Source organism: Oryzias latipes, chromosome 7 (genome assembly GCF_053564925.1).
Source record: "Oryzias latipes strain Hd-rR chromosome 7, Olatipes_Hd-rR_3.1".
NCBI lineage: Eukaryota > Metazoa > Chordata > Actinopteri > Beloniformes > Adrianichthyidae > Oryzias > Oryzias latipes.
This window is the reverse complement of record NC_136243.1, coordinates 18,554,502-18,573,950: the sequence shown is the minus strand read 5'-3', so window position 1 is coordinate 18,573,950 and position 19,449 is coordinate 18,554,502. Positions and strand designations below refer to the sequence as shown.

The window sequence follows — 19,449 nt, the reverse complement described above, 5'->3', positions numbered from 1 at the left end:
TTAGAGCTCCATCCTCGGTGTTGCAATAAATGGAAACAATCTCAGTCAGCTAGCTGTTGCAGTCACCTGGACAAACGGTGCAGCCCTTTTAAGCTTTCCTTTTATCCTTGATTTTAGTTCAAGCTGGCCTACAGACCTGCGAAAGAAGCTGGATAAAACTCTGGTAAACCCACAATTGCAGTTCTCCATCCCCCGAAACATCGACCAAACACTATCTCTGTCCAATAAAACTAGATGATGAACTACAAATGTTGGGCTGTTCAGGTGGTCTGCATACTGTGATGCAACTGCATCCCGAAAGAAAATTTTGTCTGTTTATATGGTTTAGCCAGATGAGGTATGTCCTCTGTGACGTTTTGGCGGAAAATGTAATCTTTGCAGTCATCCATCAGAGCCAGTGATTAAAAAAAACAGACCAGACTGATTACAGCTCAGGGACCAGTAAAGCTGAATTAGTAAAGATGGACATCGCTTTCTTGGCAAAGCATTGCATTAAACCTTCAGAACCAATGATTCCACAATGGACTTTTCAACTTCACTCTGTTAAAGGTCTCTCATATATTTTGATCTATTTATTTGAGTTGTTTATTAGAGCTATTTAATGTTCTATGACCTAAATCAATTCAATTAAGCTAACATTGAACTACACCTTGTTACAAAGCCACTTTGATCAATCTCAAATAATAGCGTTGCAGTGCAATTGCAATGATTTAAGAGAACCATTAGTATAACAGAATCTGTTTAAATTTTAACATTCTTTACACTACCTAAAACCATTAAAAAAAACAACCTAAAAATGGATTGTTGGTGACATGAAGTCAATGCAATGACGACTTTAATGTTTTTCAGTGATTTAAAAACAATCTCCGGTGTATTCTGAAGTCTGACACACTCTGCATTCATATTGTGACTTTTGGTTCCTGGCACTGTGTGAATGCAAATTATTGCTAGATGTGTTTGTTTTTCAGATATGCAAATAATTTAGGTATGGACTGCACTTGTCCTGCTTTGCAGAAAAGGTTTTGCTTAATACTTTTAATAAAAACATAACAAAAAAAAGGTTTTTAATGCAATTTTGGATAAGATTCTTAAGTTTTGCTCTCAGGACCTTGGACAGCGCCATGTTCCAGTTTGTGTTACTCTCCCGATTTACAAGGTGCATTTGACAGGCTTCTTCCTGCGTTCATTGCACTACCTGCCAACTATCAAAACAGCGGCATCACCTTCATCAGCTCATTTGTGTTCTCTTATATGTTAAACTGCTTCCTATTTTATCAGACACAACTTTAGCTACAACAGACTCTCTAATGCTTTTTCTTAAATGATGTATTTATATCCTGAATTCTGTCTCTTTATGTGGTTTAGCCGGATGAGTTGTGTCCTCTGTAACGTTTTGGTGGAAAAAATGTTTTTTTTTTTTCATTTTTTAAAATGTAAAATCTGTTTTGTTCTTTTATTTTAATTCCAATATGTTCCTTTTTTAAAGTGCCAATTCCCAACAAAGATTGTGTCCAGGTGCCACAAAAAAAGCAAAAAATATCAATTCCAGCTTTAAGAATTACGATTGCTTTAATCTAATTTATTTCAAAGATTTCAGACCATCCATCCAATTATTTTCTTTACCTGCTTATTCCTGATCAGGGTCACAGGGATGCTGGAGCCCACCCAAGTACTGTTGGGTGAAGAAGGGATTTATTTGTCCTTATCTAACGCATGGGGAAAAAAAACATTCTTGGTAAACCCTTTATCGCACATGGAAATATTTTTGGCCCACCAATAAATTTTTAGGACTTTACTGACTACAGGAGAACTTGTGAGTATTTGGAAATGCTGCTGCCTCTTCTGAGTCAGAGGGCTTTCTTTTTTAGATGATGCTCATCTTAGTAGGACCAGGCTAAACCTGATTATGTGTATTAATTAGCAAATACCAGTCGTCTTCACCCAGTTTCTGAACTGCCTTATCTTTTCCAGCTATTGCATACATTTTTAATTTTCATATTTAGCCTTCCTCTTATGGTTACTTTCTCCTCTGAAAGTAATGGTCTGTGTAGATCTTGGTTGCAGCCTCTGCGCGCGCATTGCCCCGCCGGTGTGAAAAAGCAATCTGCAGCAGTGAGAGGTGAACGAAGGCAGCGTGTTTGTCAGATTGATGCAGTGTAACTAGAGCAGTCATGCATTCCTTTGGTCATGCCGAGTTGTAGCTTATTGCGTGAAGAGGTGATTGCTCTGTTATGAAGTGGGTAGTAAGACAGAAGGATTTTTTAAAAATGTTTCTGAGAGTGGAACAGACATGCGTATCAAGGTCAAATCAAACATGGGGACATTTCATCCCTCTTGTGAAAATAAATCAAAACCTTTGAGGTTTTCATTCAAGAGCATAAAGAAAAGGCATGTTTTAACTGATTGGGTCATTGCCTGTGAACTCGCTGCCATATTCACTGCCTGCAGCTGTCTTTTAGAGCAGTCCTGTGTAGAGTTAAGACCTCTCTGTGCCCATCAAGCCCAGCTCAAAGCTGAAAGAATGCTTTTTTTTATTAATACCCAAGACCCCCAACCCCTTTTTTCTACTTCTCTGTAGGTTCCCTTCACTCTCCTCTAGATATTCTCTTTCTTCTTTCATTCTTTCTAGGAAACACATCGCAGGTCTGTTTTCTTCTTTCACACTGGCTCTGTTTTTCTGTCTGTGTCGTTCTTTCCCATCTGTCATCTGACTTTTCAAGTAGGTATCATGTGAGGGCTTTGCAGAAGTTTGTCTGTTTTGGTTGAGGGTAACTCTACCTTATTTAGGAGGCTCACATGGTTGAATGTATAGGTTGTAAAATTCCTGGGATTGCTGTGCTCCTTTTGAATTGTAGGCTCTTTGCCAGGCAGCTTCTTGATGGAACACAAAGAGCCTTATCTCGCATGTAAATAATTGATATGCTTTATGATCGTCATTACAGGGATTTTGCATTTCAATTCAGAACCTGTGAGCATTTTCCAAGCCTTTAAATTATATCACTGCAGAGCCTATTGATTCCAGGGAGTCACAGACCCCCCCCAGCCACCCCTACTGCAAACAACCGCCACTTTATTTGCTGTCTGCTGGAAGCAGGCAGGCAGGCAGCTCATGTGACTCTGGCACAGGGCGGAAAGTGCTGGAAAATGGCATATGCTGTGGAAGTGAGGAAATATCGCCATGCAGAAGTTCATGAACCCAGCGGGCGAATTTGATATTTTGCAGGTTTTTTGCTTCCAGCATTCTCCCCACTTAGATTCTCTGAGGTCTTTCAATTAAACGCTCAGCCATGCAATAAATATTTATTATTTAATGCAAGCTAAAAGTCCTTCAATAATAAAAATAAATGATTGTTTTTTGCACAACAAAGTGATTTAACCTGTTTTTTTAGTTTTTCCCCTAATTGGAATTGTTTATGTTCAGTCTCTATTGTAAAGTTTTATGTATAAGCAATTGAAAATAGGAATTCTACGATTATTTAGTAACCCTATAAAATAGGGGAGCCCTCCTCCTTTTTGCATTGTTTGGAAAAAAAAAAACCTCTGGAAGGCTGTCTTTTGAAGTTCCCGTCACTATTTCATCACTGCATCCTGCAAGAGTTAATTATAGAGTCCACTCTGCACTCTTGAAGCTGGATCTGAGGAAAGGCACAGTTTTGATTTGAAGTGCACCAGGCGTCTGACTGAAAGTTGGAGTAGGGGATGTGACGTCCCTCTTGTGCCATCTGCACTTTTGCTTCATTCAGAGCTGATGATTATACTTGTAGAGGGAAAAGGAAAAGCTTGGGTCATTTGCATATACAATTTTTATAATCTCTCCACTTTCACTAGATATTGTAGTTTTTCCTGATGACATAAAGCAAAAAATAAAAAAACAAAAAAACCTGAGAAGTTAAATCTAAAGTTTATTTTCAGCCAGTTATAGAGTTTAATACATTTTCACAAAATATTTTGAAATTTCTTGTATTTTGTTAAATATCCTGCTGCAGCAAAGTCTAAAGATACACATTCTGTTACAGTAAATACATGTGATATTTGATGCAATAGAAAAGGAGTCTTGCTTCAATCCCTACTAGATACTTTTTCCATTGACTTTATAAGAGAACGAGACCAAGTAAGGGTGGCATCACCCATAGAAAATGACTTGCTTGTGGCTCAGACAAATTTAAATCAATCTATTCACCACTTTTCTGCGATATAGATACCGCCATTATTAAGACAGACCATATCAGGAAGCAGTGATTGGTCCGAGTAGGTCTGACTCAACGTTTCTATGGCAACCACTCTTGTGAGCTTGTTTGAAGCCCACACCCCTTCGGGAGAATCTGTCAAACATTTCAAAGTTGAATATCTTGCAAGAACGAAAAAATATTTAAAAAAATGGATCAGCAACAACATGTTAAAAAGGAACCAGAGCAAGAATGACTAAATAATAGTGGTTTATTTCTCTATAGGATTCCTATGGGATTTTGGGGGCTGGTCATTCAGTCGAGGTCTCTTATACAGGTTTTAAAAAGATTTTGAAGGATTTTTGGTGGGGGTTAAATATCCATTCAACTCATGTAATAGTCACAGAAAATTATTGTTAATCGTTTCTCCTTGCAGGCCTCTACATAATGTTAAATTTAAGTACAATGTTCTGATCATGTGGCGTTAATGACGTGTTGGCATAGCAACACACAAAAAAAATATTTCCAGGCGTTTTTTCCTTTTTTTCCCCAGTTTAAAAGTTGATTGCTGTCAGAACAGAAATGGGTTACTACTTGAAATTTTATTACCAATTGTGGTTTCAACAAGAAGTTATCACTTCAAGGAGCATAAACTCTAATTGTATTTGCGGTATTAAACCTTTCCTTTATGATAAAATATCATACAGTAAGTCCTCTGACTAGATTGATGTGAAATTTTTAAGGTTTCTTTCTCTCAGATACAAAAAAAATACATTATGCATCAACAAACTACCTATTTCAAACAAACATTGTATCTGTGTCCTTCTCCTCAGAAAGAGGTGCGTTCTGGTCTTAGTGAAAGCTGAATGCATGTTTTGGGCTTTGCATGAGTCCTTCTGCTCGGCGGTGATAAAAAGGCACCCACGGATCTGGCAAGTAGTGTAAGACAAAATGATGTGAGACATGTGTGTGATCTCGAAAACCTTGAGGTTAAGCAAGTGCAACCGACGGACGAGCGAAGCGCTGAAAACATTGTCATGCTTTCCTCATCACCCCCTCCTCCCCTTACCTTCCCACCTGCCTGGTGAATTAGATGTAGTGGGAGATTATTGTGCGACTCCTTGGCGGCTTATTTTCTCATCAGTATGACGCCTTAGTTATATTAGACAAAGGGGCCATAGAGCATGTCAGAGCTGTCATTTTGAAAGCAGGCATTTGCAGTTCCTCGGCATTCCACAGTGGGTCACACACGGAAAACGGCAAAGTGAGCACTTTGCGTCGATCAGGTGGGAGCGAGGTAGGGCGGACTGCCCTTTGAAGGAAACTCCTTCAAAGGAGGGATTTGCCTTTTGATTTATTTGTGTTCTTTTCAACAAAGTGCATCATTTGAAAACGAACAGAAGAGCTTCAAATTTCTTCTTTACACTGGGTACATTCATTCTGCATCAGGTGCCCTGAAGTATAGAGTTGTAGGTCTTGGCTGCAAAAAGCTTTATTTTGTTTACAGTTGATATTTTTTAAATTAGCTTCAAAGCGTCACAGAAGGGTTCTCCAACAGTGTTGCCACAGGTTTACAATGCCTTAAAACGTAAATTTAGCCAACTATGCTCAAGAAATCATACACATAGTTTTCAAATAGTGCTGGGGGCCACCTACTGTACTATTGATTTTCTGAAAGAAACCTGGAGATTTGAACACGGACCTCATTTGACCCACTGGCTGGACATAAAACATGCATGACCTAAAAATGATAAAATTATTCACCATAGGTTTCTGATTCCCACTGTGCTTTTTTTGTATAAGAATTACTTAATAAATAAGTAAAATTACGAGATTTAATGTCGTAAATTTACGAGAAAAAACTCGTAAATTGACAAGATTAAAATCAAAGTGAGCATACAGAGCAGCAGCAGAGTAAACCGACTAAACTATTTGTTTGATTTATGGTTTATTAAAGTGTTATATTTATTGATGGGCGGCTTGCAGGATCTCTGCAGATCGTTGATGAAACCATCGGTGTCCCTGCAGCAGTCCACTTCAATCCTTTCTTCCTCCACCAAAGATAAGGTCTCTACATCTGTGTAACACTTCCGTCTGAGGAGGCTCACTTTTTGGCATTTTCAACGTTCTAATGCTATAACAGAATATTTTCATGGGACGTTTCATCTAGAAGTGTATGTAACATTGTTTACCTTCTGCATTGGTGTTCTGCGCATGACAGGTTGATGATGTAAGGGGACAAATGAACTTCTGGGTATGTGAATGAAAAGGAAAATACAGTGGTGGTCCTCTACACCCAAACGTGTCTCTGAGCTCCTTATTTTACATATGAAACTCCGCTTTACAGACACCGAACCCCGGAAAGCCGGCTGCACAAATAATAATTTGATTTGGAGTTACCAAAAGTTTTTTTGTTTTTGAAACCTTTCCAGAAATGAGGCTTTACAAAATGCCCCACATCTTTCATCTTTAAGCAAGGATCCGATAAACAGGCAACTTGGATGTACCAGGTTAAATCTATTTCACCTTTAATTACGACATTTCAACTTTTTTCTCAAATTTTTATTTCAACATTTCGACTTTTTTTCCTGTAAGAAAACAAAAAAATTATCCTCCAGAATGTTTTTTCTCACAGTGGCCCTAAAACTCCTGTCACAATGTCTTTAGGCAGATTGATAGCACTTTAATAGAGGTAAGGTGCGCCACAACAGCTGCAAATTAGATTAAAAACTGCTATGTTGACTTTTACACCAGTTACATCATTAAGGGGTCTTGCTGATGGGACTTATCTACTTGGTGGTTTATAAAATATGTGTATTTGATACTGCATATGTCTAATTTCAGTCGCTGATGAGCGGTTTCCTTTTTTCCCTGCTGTTTGACTTACTACAGAGGATGCAATGATTCACATTCCCCACGATTCATTTCACACCTAGATTTGAGGATTTTGGGTTGGTTCATAAATGATTTGTAAATATCAAAACGGCATAAAACAAAAAATTCAGAGCAATCTTTTTTTTTTTTGCAAATAAGCGAGAAACAATGGCTTTCAGTGGTCTTTTTCTAAGCCTGGTGTAAAGTATATTGAATATAACACATTTGGAAGTAGAGTTTGATGACGTTAAACACATGCAAACGTATGCAGTAAGGATACAAGGATTCACTTTCCCCACAGCTTGATTCAATGGTGGAACATACAGTTTGGTTTTAAACTGAGAATTGTGGCATCCCTCTTAGTTACTCTGGCCTCGAGTTAGACTGTTTTTCCACTGAAGCTCTAAATGCAACAATAAACTGTAAACACTGTTGTTTTTGTCGCTGGTGTTTTTCTGTGAGCAGAGAAGGTGCCTGAGCTGAGCACACACAGTCATGTAACCTGTAAATACATAACAACACATGGCTGTTTTTTTCCGAAAATGCACACAGAATTGTTATTTTCCTTCTAAAGCACCAAAATTTCAATTTACTATCGTTCTCATTTTTATGTGTGTGGGTTGCAAGCTTTTAGTTCTACTGCAGTATCGGTGGAATTTCGACACCTTTGAACAGCTTTGGATCTGTTTTACTGACATCCGATTACCTAAAGGAGACTTAGTTCATATGATGGGGGCCAAGAGTTTCAGCAGAGGCCTGAAAGGTCAAGTCCAGGCCTCGTCTGCGCCACATAGTCAGACGCAGAGAGACAGATCTTTGCTCGGCCTGCTGTGAAAAGCTTCTCTGTCTTCATCCTCTGATCTTCTCTGGCTGGAATCCAAACTAGAGATGGTAGGAGGCTTTGCGTAGCATTGCACCCTGTGACTGAGAGCTATAATGAGGCTGTCCCGTAACAAGGAAAACTACAGGAAAAAAATGCTCTCTTCCTGTTTCCATGGTAGGAAGAAGAGGTCACTATATAAATAGGCGGGAGTCAGTTTTACTGTTGACATTTTTTTTTCTCAGCTAGGAAAATGTTGTGTTGGAACAAAGAGTTCATATTGTATTTTGAATCGGAAAGATTCCTGAGAGTGAAAGCTGAAAAACCAAAACGCATCCAGATCTCATTCATGTTCTTGTTTTTTTTGCTGCCAAATCTAAAACACACCATGAAAAGTTAAAAAAAGTTTGTTTGAAGTATTTAGAGTCTGTAACTTGTCCTCAGATTGCTTAACTGTAATATTTCTGTTATCATTGTTCATTTATTTGCTGTAGGATTTGTTTTTTCAATGTGGCTGGATGATGAAAGTGCTGCAGAAGTTCTTCATCCTGCAGTTATGGTCACATGTACATAAAGAGAAGGTAATACATTGCCATCTTGTGGCTAGTCATTGTAAGTTTTCAAAATACCTAATTGCCCCATATAACGGCTTTATTTTTTTAATTGTTTCATTAAAAATATATTTTTGCCTTTTAAAGTAAATTAAAGTATTATGGCTGGAGACTAAAGAAGGTTCAGAAGTAGTTTTCCCTACATCACTTGGGCTTGATGGGATTAATGATTCACAAATATCTAATTAAAAAGCAGAGCATGTTGCTCATTAAAGTTCCAATTCAGGCCCAGAAAACCTGTTTTGTGGCTTCGCCGCTCAAACATTTGCTGTGTCCACCCACTAAAGCAGCTGCCAAACACACAGGCGGGTGGAGCAAATGCTTCATTCATGTGGTTGTTGCAGAAAAACAAAGAAACTAATGTTCTGGGTATCTTGAGCTGTGGTTTAAGCTAATTTGAGTATAAAAGTGTCTGATGTGCCTCTGTGACCTTTGTGGCATAAAGTCCAAAATACAAGTGTAAACAATTTAGTTGTTAAAAAAATAACATTTTACTACTTGACAGTAGAGATGTGATGTTTGAATGAACTGGAGGGAGTCTTAGTCATGAGTTTAAGTTGTTCTGTTTTTAAAAATGTTTTATTGTTAAAATGTTTCACCAGAAGTTTTTGCGTGGAGCTTCAAAGTAGCCTGATTTGTTTCTTACTGTGTATGTGGTTGTTGGTTAAATTTTGTTACTGTATTTAAGTTTTTTTTTTTAATGAGGTGATCTTGTAATAGTAAAATAAACCTGTTTTAACTACTCCTAACGTGACACTAAATCAAGAGGCCTTATGGGTTTTATCAAACCTCCAAAATGCACACACGTCAGATGACTGAGTGAAATGATGATTAAATTTATTGTCAGAATTGTTTAATATTAGATTAAGTTTAAAACAAATGTTCTTATCTTCTACTGCACAGCAGTACCTAGTTTCTTTTCTTTGATTACACAATAGATTTTGCATTCAAAATAATTTCCTGGTGAGCTCTAACTGAGCGAGTCAGCTTCTCTTGCATTAAGTCGAGCTGAAGACAAAACAGAGGACGGGCATCCGTGCGTTGTGTTTTTAGAGGCCTTAAATTTTCATACTAATAGAGAAAAAGCTAAACTGCACAACGTCACAATGTGTACTGAGCAAATCTACACCAGGAAATACTGTTCTGTCCATTAGGTTCTGCATATTTGCCTGCCGAGCGTACGAAAATCAGCTTCTGTGAGAAAAAAAAAAAGAAAAAAACAAAATTATGAATTTAAGATTATTTGTCAGTTTGAAAGAACACCTTTCCTCACCTCCGGATCCCTCTGTGTGTGGTTGTGTGCTCTGACTGCTAACGCTCTCCTCTAGGTTAGAGGATGCACACCAAATGTTGAATAAAAAGGAGCTCGCGGCTGCTGCTGTCATAACCCTTTTGTCCTGCATGCACACGCACTGAGCACAAATAGGCAGGAAGTTCTTGGTGTAATTGTACTTGACCTTTGCAGGAACTCTTCACTAATTAACAGTCTAGATGCTCTTGAGGTGGCATTACAAAGCCTGCTTTGCAGGAGTTGGCCATCAGCAGTCCGAGGCATTGATGTTTGGAACATTATGAAATGGGAATCGTCTGTTTTTAAAGCCTCAGAGCTTTATCTGAAAGCCCAAGCTGAGTTCTTGTGAACGGTCTGACTTCCAATCATAAGTTTGGAGGTTAGTAGTTTTTGATTCAACCAACTATAGTTTACCTCAGAAAAGAATTGGGTTCATTGTTTTCTTCTTAAAGCATTTTATGGGAATCTTTTTTGGACTGATGGAAAACAGACGTTTCCACATTCGTAGCTGCTGACAAACACACTCCACTTCAGGATCAGCGTGCCCGAGCCAGAAAGACGAGCACTTATGCAGATGATTACAGGCTGGATCAATTACATATGCAGGGCACTCCAGATTAGATGAAGTTCCTGTGTGATTGCTGCACTACACATGCTCATAAACAAAAGGACAAAGGTCTGACATGATTAGTCTCTTTGACTTTAGCTCATCAGTCATCAGTTGCACTGAAATCGACTGCTGCTTGTTAAACATGGAGAGCTAGCTTCTTCCCATGCAAGGCTCTGCTTTTACCTATGTTATCTTACTTGAAGGTAAAGCCTATCAGTCATACCGCCTGCATTTGCAAATGAAAATCAGTTTTAAGACCCACTCCAATGGAAATCGTGTTTTATAACGTGATCTTGTGGCATTCTTCCTCATGATGGAGGACATTTATAAAGAAAATTTAAAATGCAGTTCTGAGTATTTCTTTATTCAAATAGTGGTGAAGACGAAAAAAAACAGTTGGAAAAAGCTTGTAACTGTGGTGTAGAGGATAGATGATGGGAAAGGGGGGTGGGCTCTGCGTCCACAATTTAGAGACAAATTTCTGATGAACCCCTGCCGCTCTGCAGAAACTATGTTTCCACCGGGAATGCTTTTAAAATAGATCAAAAAATTATTGGAGTGGGACTTTAATCAAGAATTTGTTGATTTCATTTTTTTTTCTTTCTATTTTGTCACCAATTTTAATGACAACTAATTGTCCAATGGCATTGAATTAGTTAAGAAATCCATTTTTTATACCGGATACATATGTCTTGGCAAGCAAATGATGGATCTGGATTATCCTGACAGTTTTTGATTTTAATTTGTCCCTGCCCTTTTCCTCCTCTCTGATCAACATCAGTATAAGTTGTATGATGTACTTGCAGTTTTTATCATAATATGCATCTGAATTTTTACCTTTTCTGAAGAGAGTAAACACCCCCCCCCCCTCCCTCACCTGCACTGATTTCAGCGTAGTGCTGTGGAGAGAGGGCAGGGAGTTAAGTGTGAGAAGAAGAGCGAGAGGAGAGAATGATGGAAAACACAAAAACCAGAGGGAGGGGATGAGAAGGTATGATAATGAGCCCTACCCCTGACACATCCTCCTGTTTCTATGGAGACCAAGGAGCCAATGGAACGGCCCTGCTGAGGACTGTACTATCGAGAGCAGATAAGAGGGTGGAGAGAGGTGTCTGCAGATGCATCTGTGCCTGTGAGAGGCTGTAAAATCTCATTACATGACACTGCCGCTGCCCCGTGTGCTGCGACCTCTTGAATTCATTTATTTATGGCAGTTACTCTACTACTCTTGATGCGAAGGTCCTACCAGAGGTTCCTTATCAGACAGCTAATGTAACTTCGCTCCACCCCACCTCTTATTTCCTCTATAAGCAGTCCTCTGCCCCCCCTGCTTCCCACCAGCTGCCAGCCTCTTGGATGCTCCTGTTACATCACGCATTGTAGCAGCCCATGTTTGTGACTGGGAGGGAGAGTGCCCGTGAGCCAGCCTGTGTGCGCACGCCATCCCATCTTCCAGTCCTTCTTGATCCAAACACAGGATGGACAAGCCAAGCGTGTGGCGCGCCGTGGTGAGCAGCACCGACCCCAGGCGGACCCGAGAGCCCGGGCCACATTCGAGCAGACCGGGCTCCGCCATGGGTTACCGGCTCTACGACATGTGAGTGACATGAACGGTGTAAATGCTGTTGGCGGCTCCCATTCACAGAGAGTGCAGTCCGTGGAGAAGTGGGGAGCGTCTGCCTCTCTACTGTCCGCGTTGAGTCATTTCTGAGAGCCGGACCTTCCTGTGTCCTCTCATGTTCCCTTCATGTGTTCTGCGTAAACAACATCAGTCCCCAGGGGAGGGGCGGCACCGAGCAAAACCGCAGGCGTGTGAATGACACCTTAGATTTCCCTGTGATGAATGAACGTGCTCCCACCTGAGTGGTGTTTTAGTATTTGTGATCCCAGCGTGGTCATGTGAAGGCTGCTTTTAGAGCCTCGGGTCACTGGGAAGCATGACTCATTTGTGGATGGTGCTGTGACAGTCTGTGCCAAGTTCCTCACAGCTTCTGCTGTACTGCTGCGCTCTGCTGCGCGTCTATATGCATGTGTACACTGCAGCTGGCTCCACAGCTGTTCTTTTGGGGTAGAGATCCGTCCTTGTGTGGAAAGCTTGCTAAATTGTGTTGCTGTAATCAAAGGATGACAGTGTTTGTGCTGATTTTTGTCATTTTTATGTTTCCTCAGATTTTGATTGCTCACAATTTGCTTTTGATTACTACACAGTGAAATAATTTTGCCATGTTTTTATATTTTGGCTATAGCTAAGGTTGTCTGCGTCACAGCGTGTACAGTCGTAAATGAAAACATCTTACACACATGGTCGTATCAGCTGAAGCGTAACAATCCACCAAATTGCCTTGTCACGTCATGATGGACCGCTGTACGTGAGCATCAGTCATCTTAATGATTATGAGACCTTCATGGCTCCCTGCTGAGTCTTCGGCGAGCAATCTGCTGCCCTTCCCTTGGCTTAAATCACTACCTTGTTTTCCGTTTTTGTCAACGACCATCATATGTGCATCCTCTCCTTCTCACGTTTTTTTGGTGAATCAAATGAGTTCAAAACACCGAAAATCTTTAAGCGGTTCATCCTCTCTGTGGTTTAAATCTGGCCTCCTTCTTCGCTTTTTTTTTCTTCTCTCACAGCTTAAATCCAAGAAAATCCTCCACCAAACAAAATCATGTGACCTGACCAAAAATACAGCCTTTAAAAAAGGAGATGATGATACAAACTGATGTCTTTTGGGAACTTTGCCTGTCGAGGAGTGAAAAGAATCAGGAAGGAGAAGTGGCTGGGCACTAGTGTTGGTTGTTTTCCTCTCTATAGAGCTGGAGTTGGGTGAGCTTGTTCTGCTGTAAATGCCACTCCATCATAGCTGGCAGGTCCCTGCCTCTCCAGGATCTAACGCATCTCTTACAACACTAAAGGCCTGAGAGATCGAGTGTCGCAGGTGTTGCCGAGGGCTTTTCTCTGCCTTTTAAAGGTACTACACTTCACTGCTCTGACCTAAAGGGGTGCACAGGATATCTTTGGGATGCTCCAGCAAAAGCATTACGCAAGCTGGATTTTGCCCAGCACGGTTAACTAGACATCAGCAATTGAAAGCAGCAATTCTGTCACAGATGTATATGATTAAAATAAGAGAATTAGTAAAAAAGAACAAATCAAATATCTCTTTTGGCAAAAACTAATAAAATTATATATTTTTTGTTGGCCTACACTCTTACCAGCATGCTAGAGTGTATCTTTGTTTGTGCTTGTATTTAAGTTACAAGTGATGGGCTTATCCTCATCAGGAAAAAGTCATGCATCCTCAGAGGACGTTAGCACCATGAACCCATTCCAGCAGGAAGACCTATTGCCTATTACTGTTAAGACATTCTTAAGGCCACGCGCCTGTTCGAGTCACGCCAGCCCTGATGAAAAAGAACGAGCGTCTCCAGAGCTGGAGGGCACTGACAGCGCATTCCTCCACTGTGGGCTGGAGGCTTTAGCAGCAGCGCATGCTGGGTCTGCAGACTAAGGGAGTCCGCAAAGACTGCTGACAGCGTTGCTCTGAATACGTCTTTGCTGCAGACGGAGACTAAAGGATGCACAGGGTTGTTGCATAAGGCAATGACTGCATTGAAGGTAGTGCAAGCACATGGGCTGTCGGATGGGGGCATAAAGCTACAGAACAGGACGTGAGTCACTTGTTAAACTAGATGCAGTCTCTGAGGATGTGTAGCCATGCCTGTCCAGCTCATTGCTCTTTGAGTTTACAATATTTGTGGTATTTTTGTTGCTACTTACTTTTATTAAAGGAAATTCTTGTACATTATCTGAATCTCTTTTTATTAGAAGGGTGGTTCTGGAGATATTTCTTGTCAGGTCATGCTTAATCAAAGTTTTTCCACATACTTATTTTTTACAATAAATAAAGATGGAACTTATTGAGTGCAGTTAACAACTAACAGTAAAGATATTTTTTAGCCCAAAAAATGAATGTAAATGCCATATAAAATAATAAATCTATCATGAATTTAAACTGGATGTTGTTGAGGACATTTTTTTCTTTTTTTACTCTGCCCTAACAACCCTAAAATAATAACTGTGTGTGCATTCGTGCTAATTTTCAGATAATCTGTATTAGTTAATATTTGCAAATACAACAATGGGGGGGGGGGGGCACTTTCATGCCAGCCAAAAAAATTACAGTAGTTTAAAAATTGTATTGTTTGATATTGGAAGTTGAAGCTAATTTTTTTTTATCATCATACAAGTTTTGCTTTGAGGTTTACAAGCCTGCTACTGACTTCCATAGGAGAGACTTTTATGTAGCAAACTTTGTATGTTGATGTATCGATGAAAAACCTTCAGAAATGCTTGTTGTAATTGGAAATGAGTTAGAGTAAAGACTGGATTATTTTGAATAAAACTGGCATGTGCATATTTTTTATCCCAACAATGGTTTAAGTATAATGAATTGATCCAAAAAATTAAGGGGTACAATCAGGATATATTTATAATATTGGTAGAAAATGATTCCCTGTTTTATCCAGTTTCTGACACTAACCAGTCATTCATATTTTACATGCAAAAGCTTGTCTGTCCAGAAAATTCTATAGAATGGAATCAAACAAAACGAACTCTAACTGTACCTGGATCATGACTTATACCTGATATTATAGGTTTTAGAGTAAAGTAAAGAAGAGCTTCACAGCTATTTTTGGTTGTGTGTGCAAATGGTGAGTTTTTGGTTAAAGACACCACTTGGCTTTTACAAAACTCACACAAACTTAAAGACCCACTCCAATGAAATTCGGATTTTTAACAGCATTGTTCTCATGATGGAGGACATGTATCAAGAAAAATAAGCTTGAAATTGCTTTTCTGAGTATTTCTTTATTCAAATCTTTGTGAAACAGATAAAAAAAAGTTACATTGGAAAAAGCCTGTAGCAATAATGAAGTGCTAAAGTAGGCGGGCTACAAGCTTCCTGCTTCGCTCCATTCAGATGCATGCACTTGTAAACAAATGAATACATTTATGTCTTCGTTGTCCTCCTCCAAGCTGGCACTCAAAACTCTACAGCTGGATAGCTCCAATATTGCTCGCCATTTTTGTTGCTCCGGTAAGTGTAGGTTGGGGGGTGTGAGGGTCTGTAAGCTAGCAGGAGAGGGTGTAAACAAAGGGATAATTGGAAATGAGGACATGCTTACTCTGGGCCAAAAGTCGCTCTGCAGAAACTATATCCTAGAAAACGACACAGGTGTTTTGATTTTGCCTGAAAATGGGACAGGCATAAATACAGACTTTTACAATTTATTGAATGATGACTGGAGTGGGACTTTCCTGCTTTTATTTTTTCACAAAGGTCCCCACCTGCACCTCTGTGACCTGGTAGGCCAATAAACTTGTCTGCCAAGTGAGCATGGCCCGTTGGGGAAACGTGGCTCTCAGTACTGATGCATCCAAGGTTTAAAACTCTTTACGCTAACAGCAGCAGCAGATGCGACAGTTCAGAAAGTGTTAGGATGCTACATTTCCAAAACATTTTGTCCTTCTCGCAAAGATGACAACACTGTATCCAATAATCCTTATCAACAACAAAGGTCTAGCCTAGATTTTGATTTTATTGTTTGACGGCGTTCCGTGGTAAAATCCCATCTGTCTTTTGTTGCGCGCCTTTCTGAGTGACTCAGGTCTCCTATTCCCCACGTATTCGTGTTTCCCTTCCATGGTGACTCTTGCAGCTCTCACATGTGCTGTGTTTACTCGGAGCATGTTAATCCCATCAAGGGTTTTTATGGTGAATCACTGCGACGTGGAAATGCTGGCTCAGTTATGAGCCTGCACACATTTCGCCTGCATTTAGGCAGTTATTAACAAAAAGCTAACAGTCTTCTTAGATTCACAAAGGATTTGGGCTGCATGTCTTTAACAGATTCAGCCTGTTGTTATAGGTTATGAAGTGGTTCTGCATGTATTTAGAAAAAAAGAATCATTGAATCACATCTAGTATTTTACAAATTTTGTTTTCTTATGCTTTCTAGTGTTCTTCTAGTTTTCTTGCTGGAATGTAGACGCCTCTATTTAAAAAAATCTAAAGTCTGTCTGGGGAAAGTTTGCTTCAAACTTTATGCAAAATTACATTTTCTGCCCTGTAGCTCACCTCCAAGACACCAATTATGCCCCCATCTGTTAAGGACAGGAATTTTTATTTCTTAGGGAGAGAAATAAAATGTCTGATCCCTTATTGCTGTGGTGGTTTTAAAACGTGTCTTTAAAACTTAAAATGGGTTGCAGATTATCAAGATCTCATTATTCTGGTCACATGAGGTCTAATATCTGTTTTATTGATTGTCTGATGGAGTTTGACGAATCCACCTTTTGTGGCACTGATGTGAAAAATCAGAGATGTTGTCTCATACTCCATATTTTAGAACATGGAAGCTTCTCCCCACCACCACCAGAGGGTGAACTATTCTAACATATTTTTGTCCTTCACACATGCATTAATCTGAGCTAACTCATGACCTCATCTTGTGCCCTCTTTAAGCATCAATGGAATATCTGCATCTACAGGCTCTGGTTGCTTGAAATAATGCTTCATTTTTGGGTCTTGAATGGGATTCTCTGCTTCCTCTTCCAACTGCCTCCTCATCTGCTGCTGGCTGCTTTATATTGATGTTTATTGACTTGAGCCTGTCTTGCCCAGGGGATACAGTCATAAAATCTCCATCTAAAATGCATCTACACATCAGTTCTCAGTATTAGCATGTTAGTACATTTTCACATACATTTAGTACAACTATTCACTTCATTTAGTAAAATCACATAAGTGTTGTCCACGTTGAAGCCTAAATATAAATACTGGACCTTGAAAGATTAGAAAAGCAGATTTTTTTTTTTATTATAGTGTCATTTTTATTTTTCAAATGTAAAAATATCTGATGTACTTTGAATCTAAATAAATGTTTATGTTGATTATTGGATGACAGTTTTTGGTGTATTTATGGGGTTTCTCTGTGGAGCAGCTTTGACAATGTCTTGCCTCGACTTTTTTTTTTTTTAATTCATTCTTTATCTATCGCAATGGGAAGTCGATGTATGGTGGATTACAATTGAGGGATGAATCCTGGCAGAGTTTTGATCATCAAGCATAAAATCATTTAATGCTTTGCTATGTTTTGCATGTGTTGGGGTGGGGGCATTGTGTGTTTTTACATTTTTTTTTATTTGTGAAGGTTACTTTGTAAAACACTTTGAATTACATCAGTGTAAAAAGGTATTTGATTTGAGCACTGCATTAGAAATAAGACAAAAATTCATTTAATTTCAAAAATGTTCTCTCAGTAGGCAAAATAATCTGCCAATGTGGTGAGAAAAATGGTCTCACCAAGATATTTTTGTTTTTTTTTTCTTTAAATCTCATCAGTAAAACAAATCTCTTTAGATTATTTTGCTTTTTAAAGTCTTTCTTGATTAAAAAATTTTTTTTTGCAAGATAGAAAATAAGAAATTTTCTTATTAAATGATCTTTTACTTACTCAAGATTCCGTTTTTGCAGTGAGACATCCCCATTCTTCTGTGTTGCTTTGTTATCTCACATTTATGGACATTTTTGTTGAGTTTTACCGCTTTTCATGGTTACAAATCGAAACTATAAGCCTCCTCAGAAAGCTTTTACTTTTGGGGCATTGCTTGTTTACACAATAATAACTAACAAGTTTCCATTTTCAGCCTTTTCCATTTTCACACAACTGATCTTTTTTGTAGGTGTCTGATAAGCGTGCAGGGAAACGGACAGAAAGCCTGCAACAGAGCGTTTTTCTTCTCGACAGAGTAAAAACGGGGTAGTCAACCCTTTTCCTGCCATTCACTGACATTTATCAATTTCAAAAGCAAAAACACACAAAAAAGACAAAGAATTGTGTCTAACCTTCATTTGCTCTTGTTGTTTGTAGCTTTTTTTTAAGAACTTCAGGTTTTTCCACATCTTAAGGTTCAATCCCTTCTGTCCCATGAATTCACTATTCAGGAACGATCCACCTGACTTGATTGTGGTAATTTTTGCAGATTTCCTCTAACATCACTTTTGCTGTTGCCTTTAAACATTACATTTTGCTCCCAAAACTTTTTTTCGGTCTTTGTCTGACTATTTGCTTGAATATAGCTTTAAAAACATACTACAGGCATTGGTAGTCAATTTATTTCACAAGACTGTATTTCAATAGTCAGCATTGAATAGGCTGCTTTTCAGTCACATTATTCAGATCTAGTTAAAGACTCACTCTGATAAAAATTATGTTTTCGGAGTTTTAACATGTTGTTTTGACATTTTCTCACAAGGGAGGACATGTACAAAGAAAACTAAACTTTAAATTGCATTTGAGTATTTCTTAATTCAACTCGTAGTGAATCAGGAGCAGACAAAAAAACAACATTTGAAAAAGCCTGAAACAGTGATGTAGACGCTACAAGTAACCCACGAATTAAATAGAAAAAATAAAATGGCTTCACCATTTGGCATAACTCACATGAATGACTTCTAAAGATGAGCAGTTGGTATTTTGCATGTTTGTATATTTAAATGCAACCATTTATCTTTTAACTAGTTTTGTCCTCAGCTTTATTTTCTGATGGTGTTCCCTAAATGTGTCTTTACTTCCTTGGAAAGTTTATTTAACTCTTTATAACTTGGAATGGAGGAATTCTAACCCATGTTCAAGGAATTTATTTAAAGGACATCAGCATTTATTTTACTCTAGCACAAAATTAAGATGCGCATGGCTGCGTATCCACTTGTTTGCTCCTTTTCTGTGAGATGTGTGTAAACGAGGGTGTCCGAGTTCAGACAAAAGCCTGATGAAAGGCACTTCGATCAACTCTGCGTCCCTGCTGGTCACACGGACTCCTCTGAAGCCTTTAGGCTGCTGCAGCCTTTCTATATCATGGCTGGGAAAAAAAACAAACGAAGCGCATGCTGGCAAAAAAAAAAAAAAATCTCGTGGAAATTGACTTGTCAACCCAACAGATCGAAGGCTTCACTTACTGTGAGAATGTGTAAATACGCAGACGTTATTACATTTGTTGATTGTGGGCTCAC

The 19,449-nt window shown here is 39.0% G+C and overlaps 1 protein-coding gene across 6 annotated transcripts in view; it reads left to right on the top strand.

The window, feature by feature from the left end:
- The window catches only part of iqsec1a (IQ motif and Sec7 domain ArfGEF 1a), a 104,332-nt gene that overhangs the window by 35,872 nt on the left and 49,011 nt on the right, over positions 1–19,449 (top strand). For 2 of the 6 annotated variants that reach the window (XM_078950432.1, XM_023956704.2), the window contains exon 1: positions 11,675–11,969. The exons of the other annotated variants lie outside the window; for them this stretch is intronic. In XM_078950432.1, coding sequence (XP_078806558.1) covers positions 11,851–11,969 — 119 coding nt within the window. In that variant the 5' untranslated portion in view covers positions 11,675–11,850. Of the gene's footprint in view, positions 1–11,674; positions 11,970–19,449 lie in introns of those variants that run through there. 6 annotated transcript variants of the gene reach the window in all.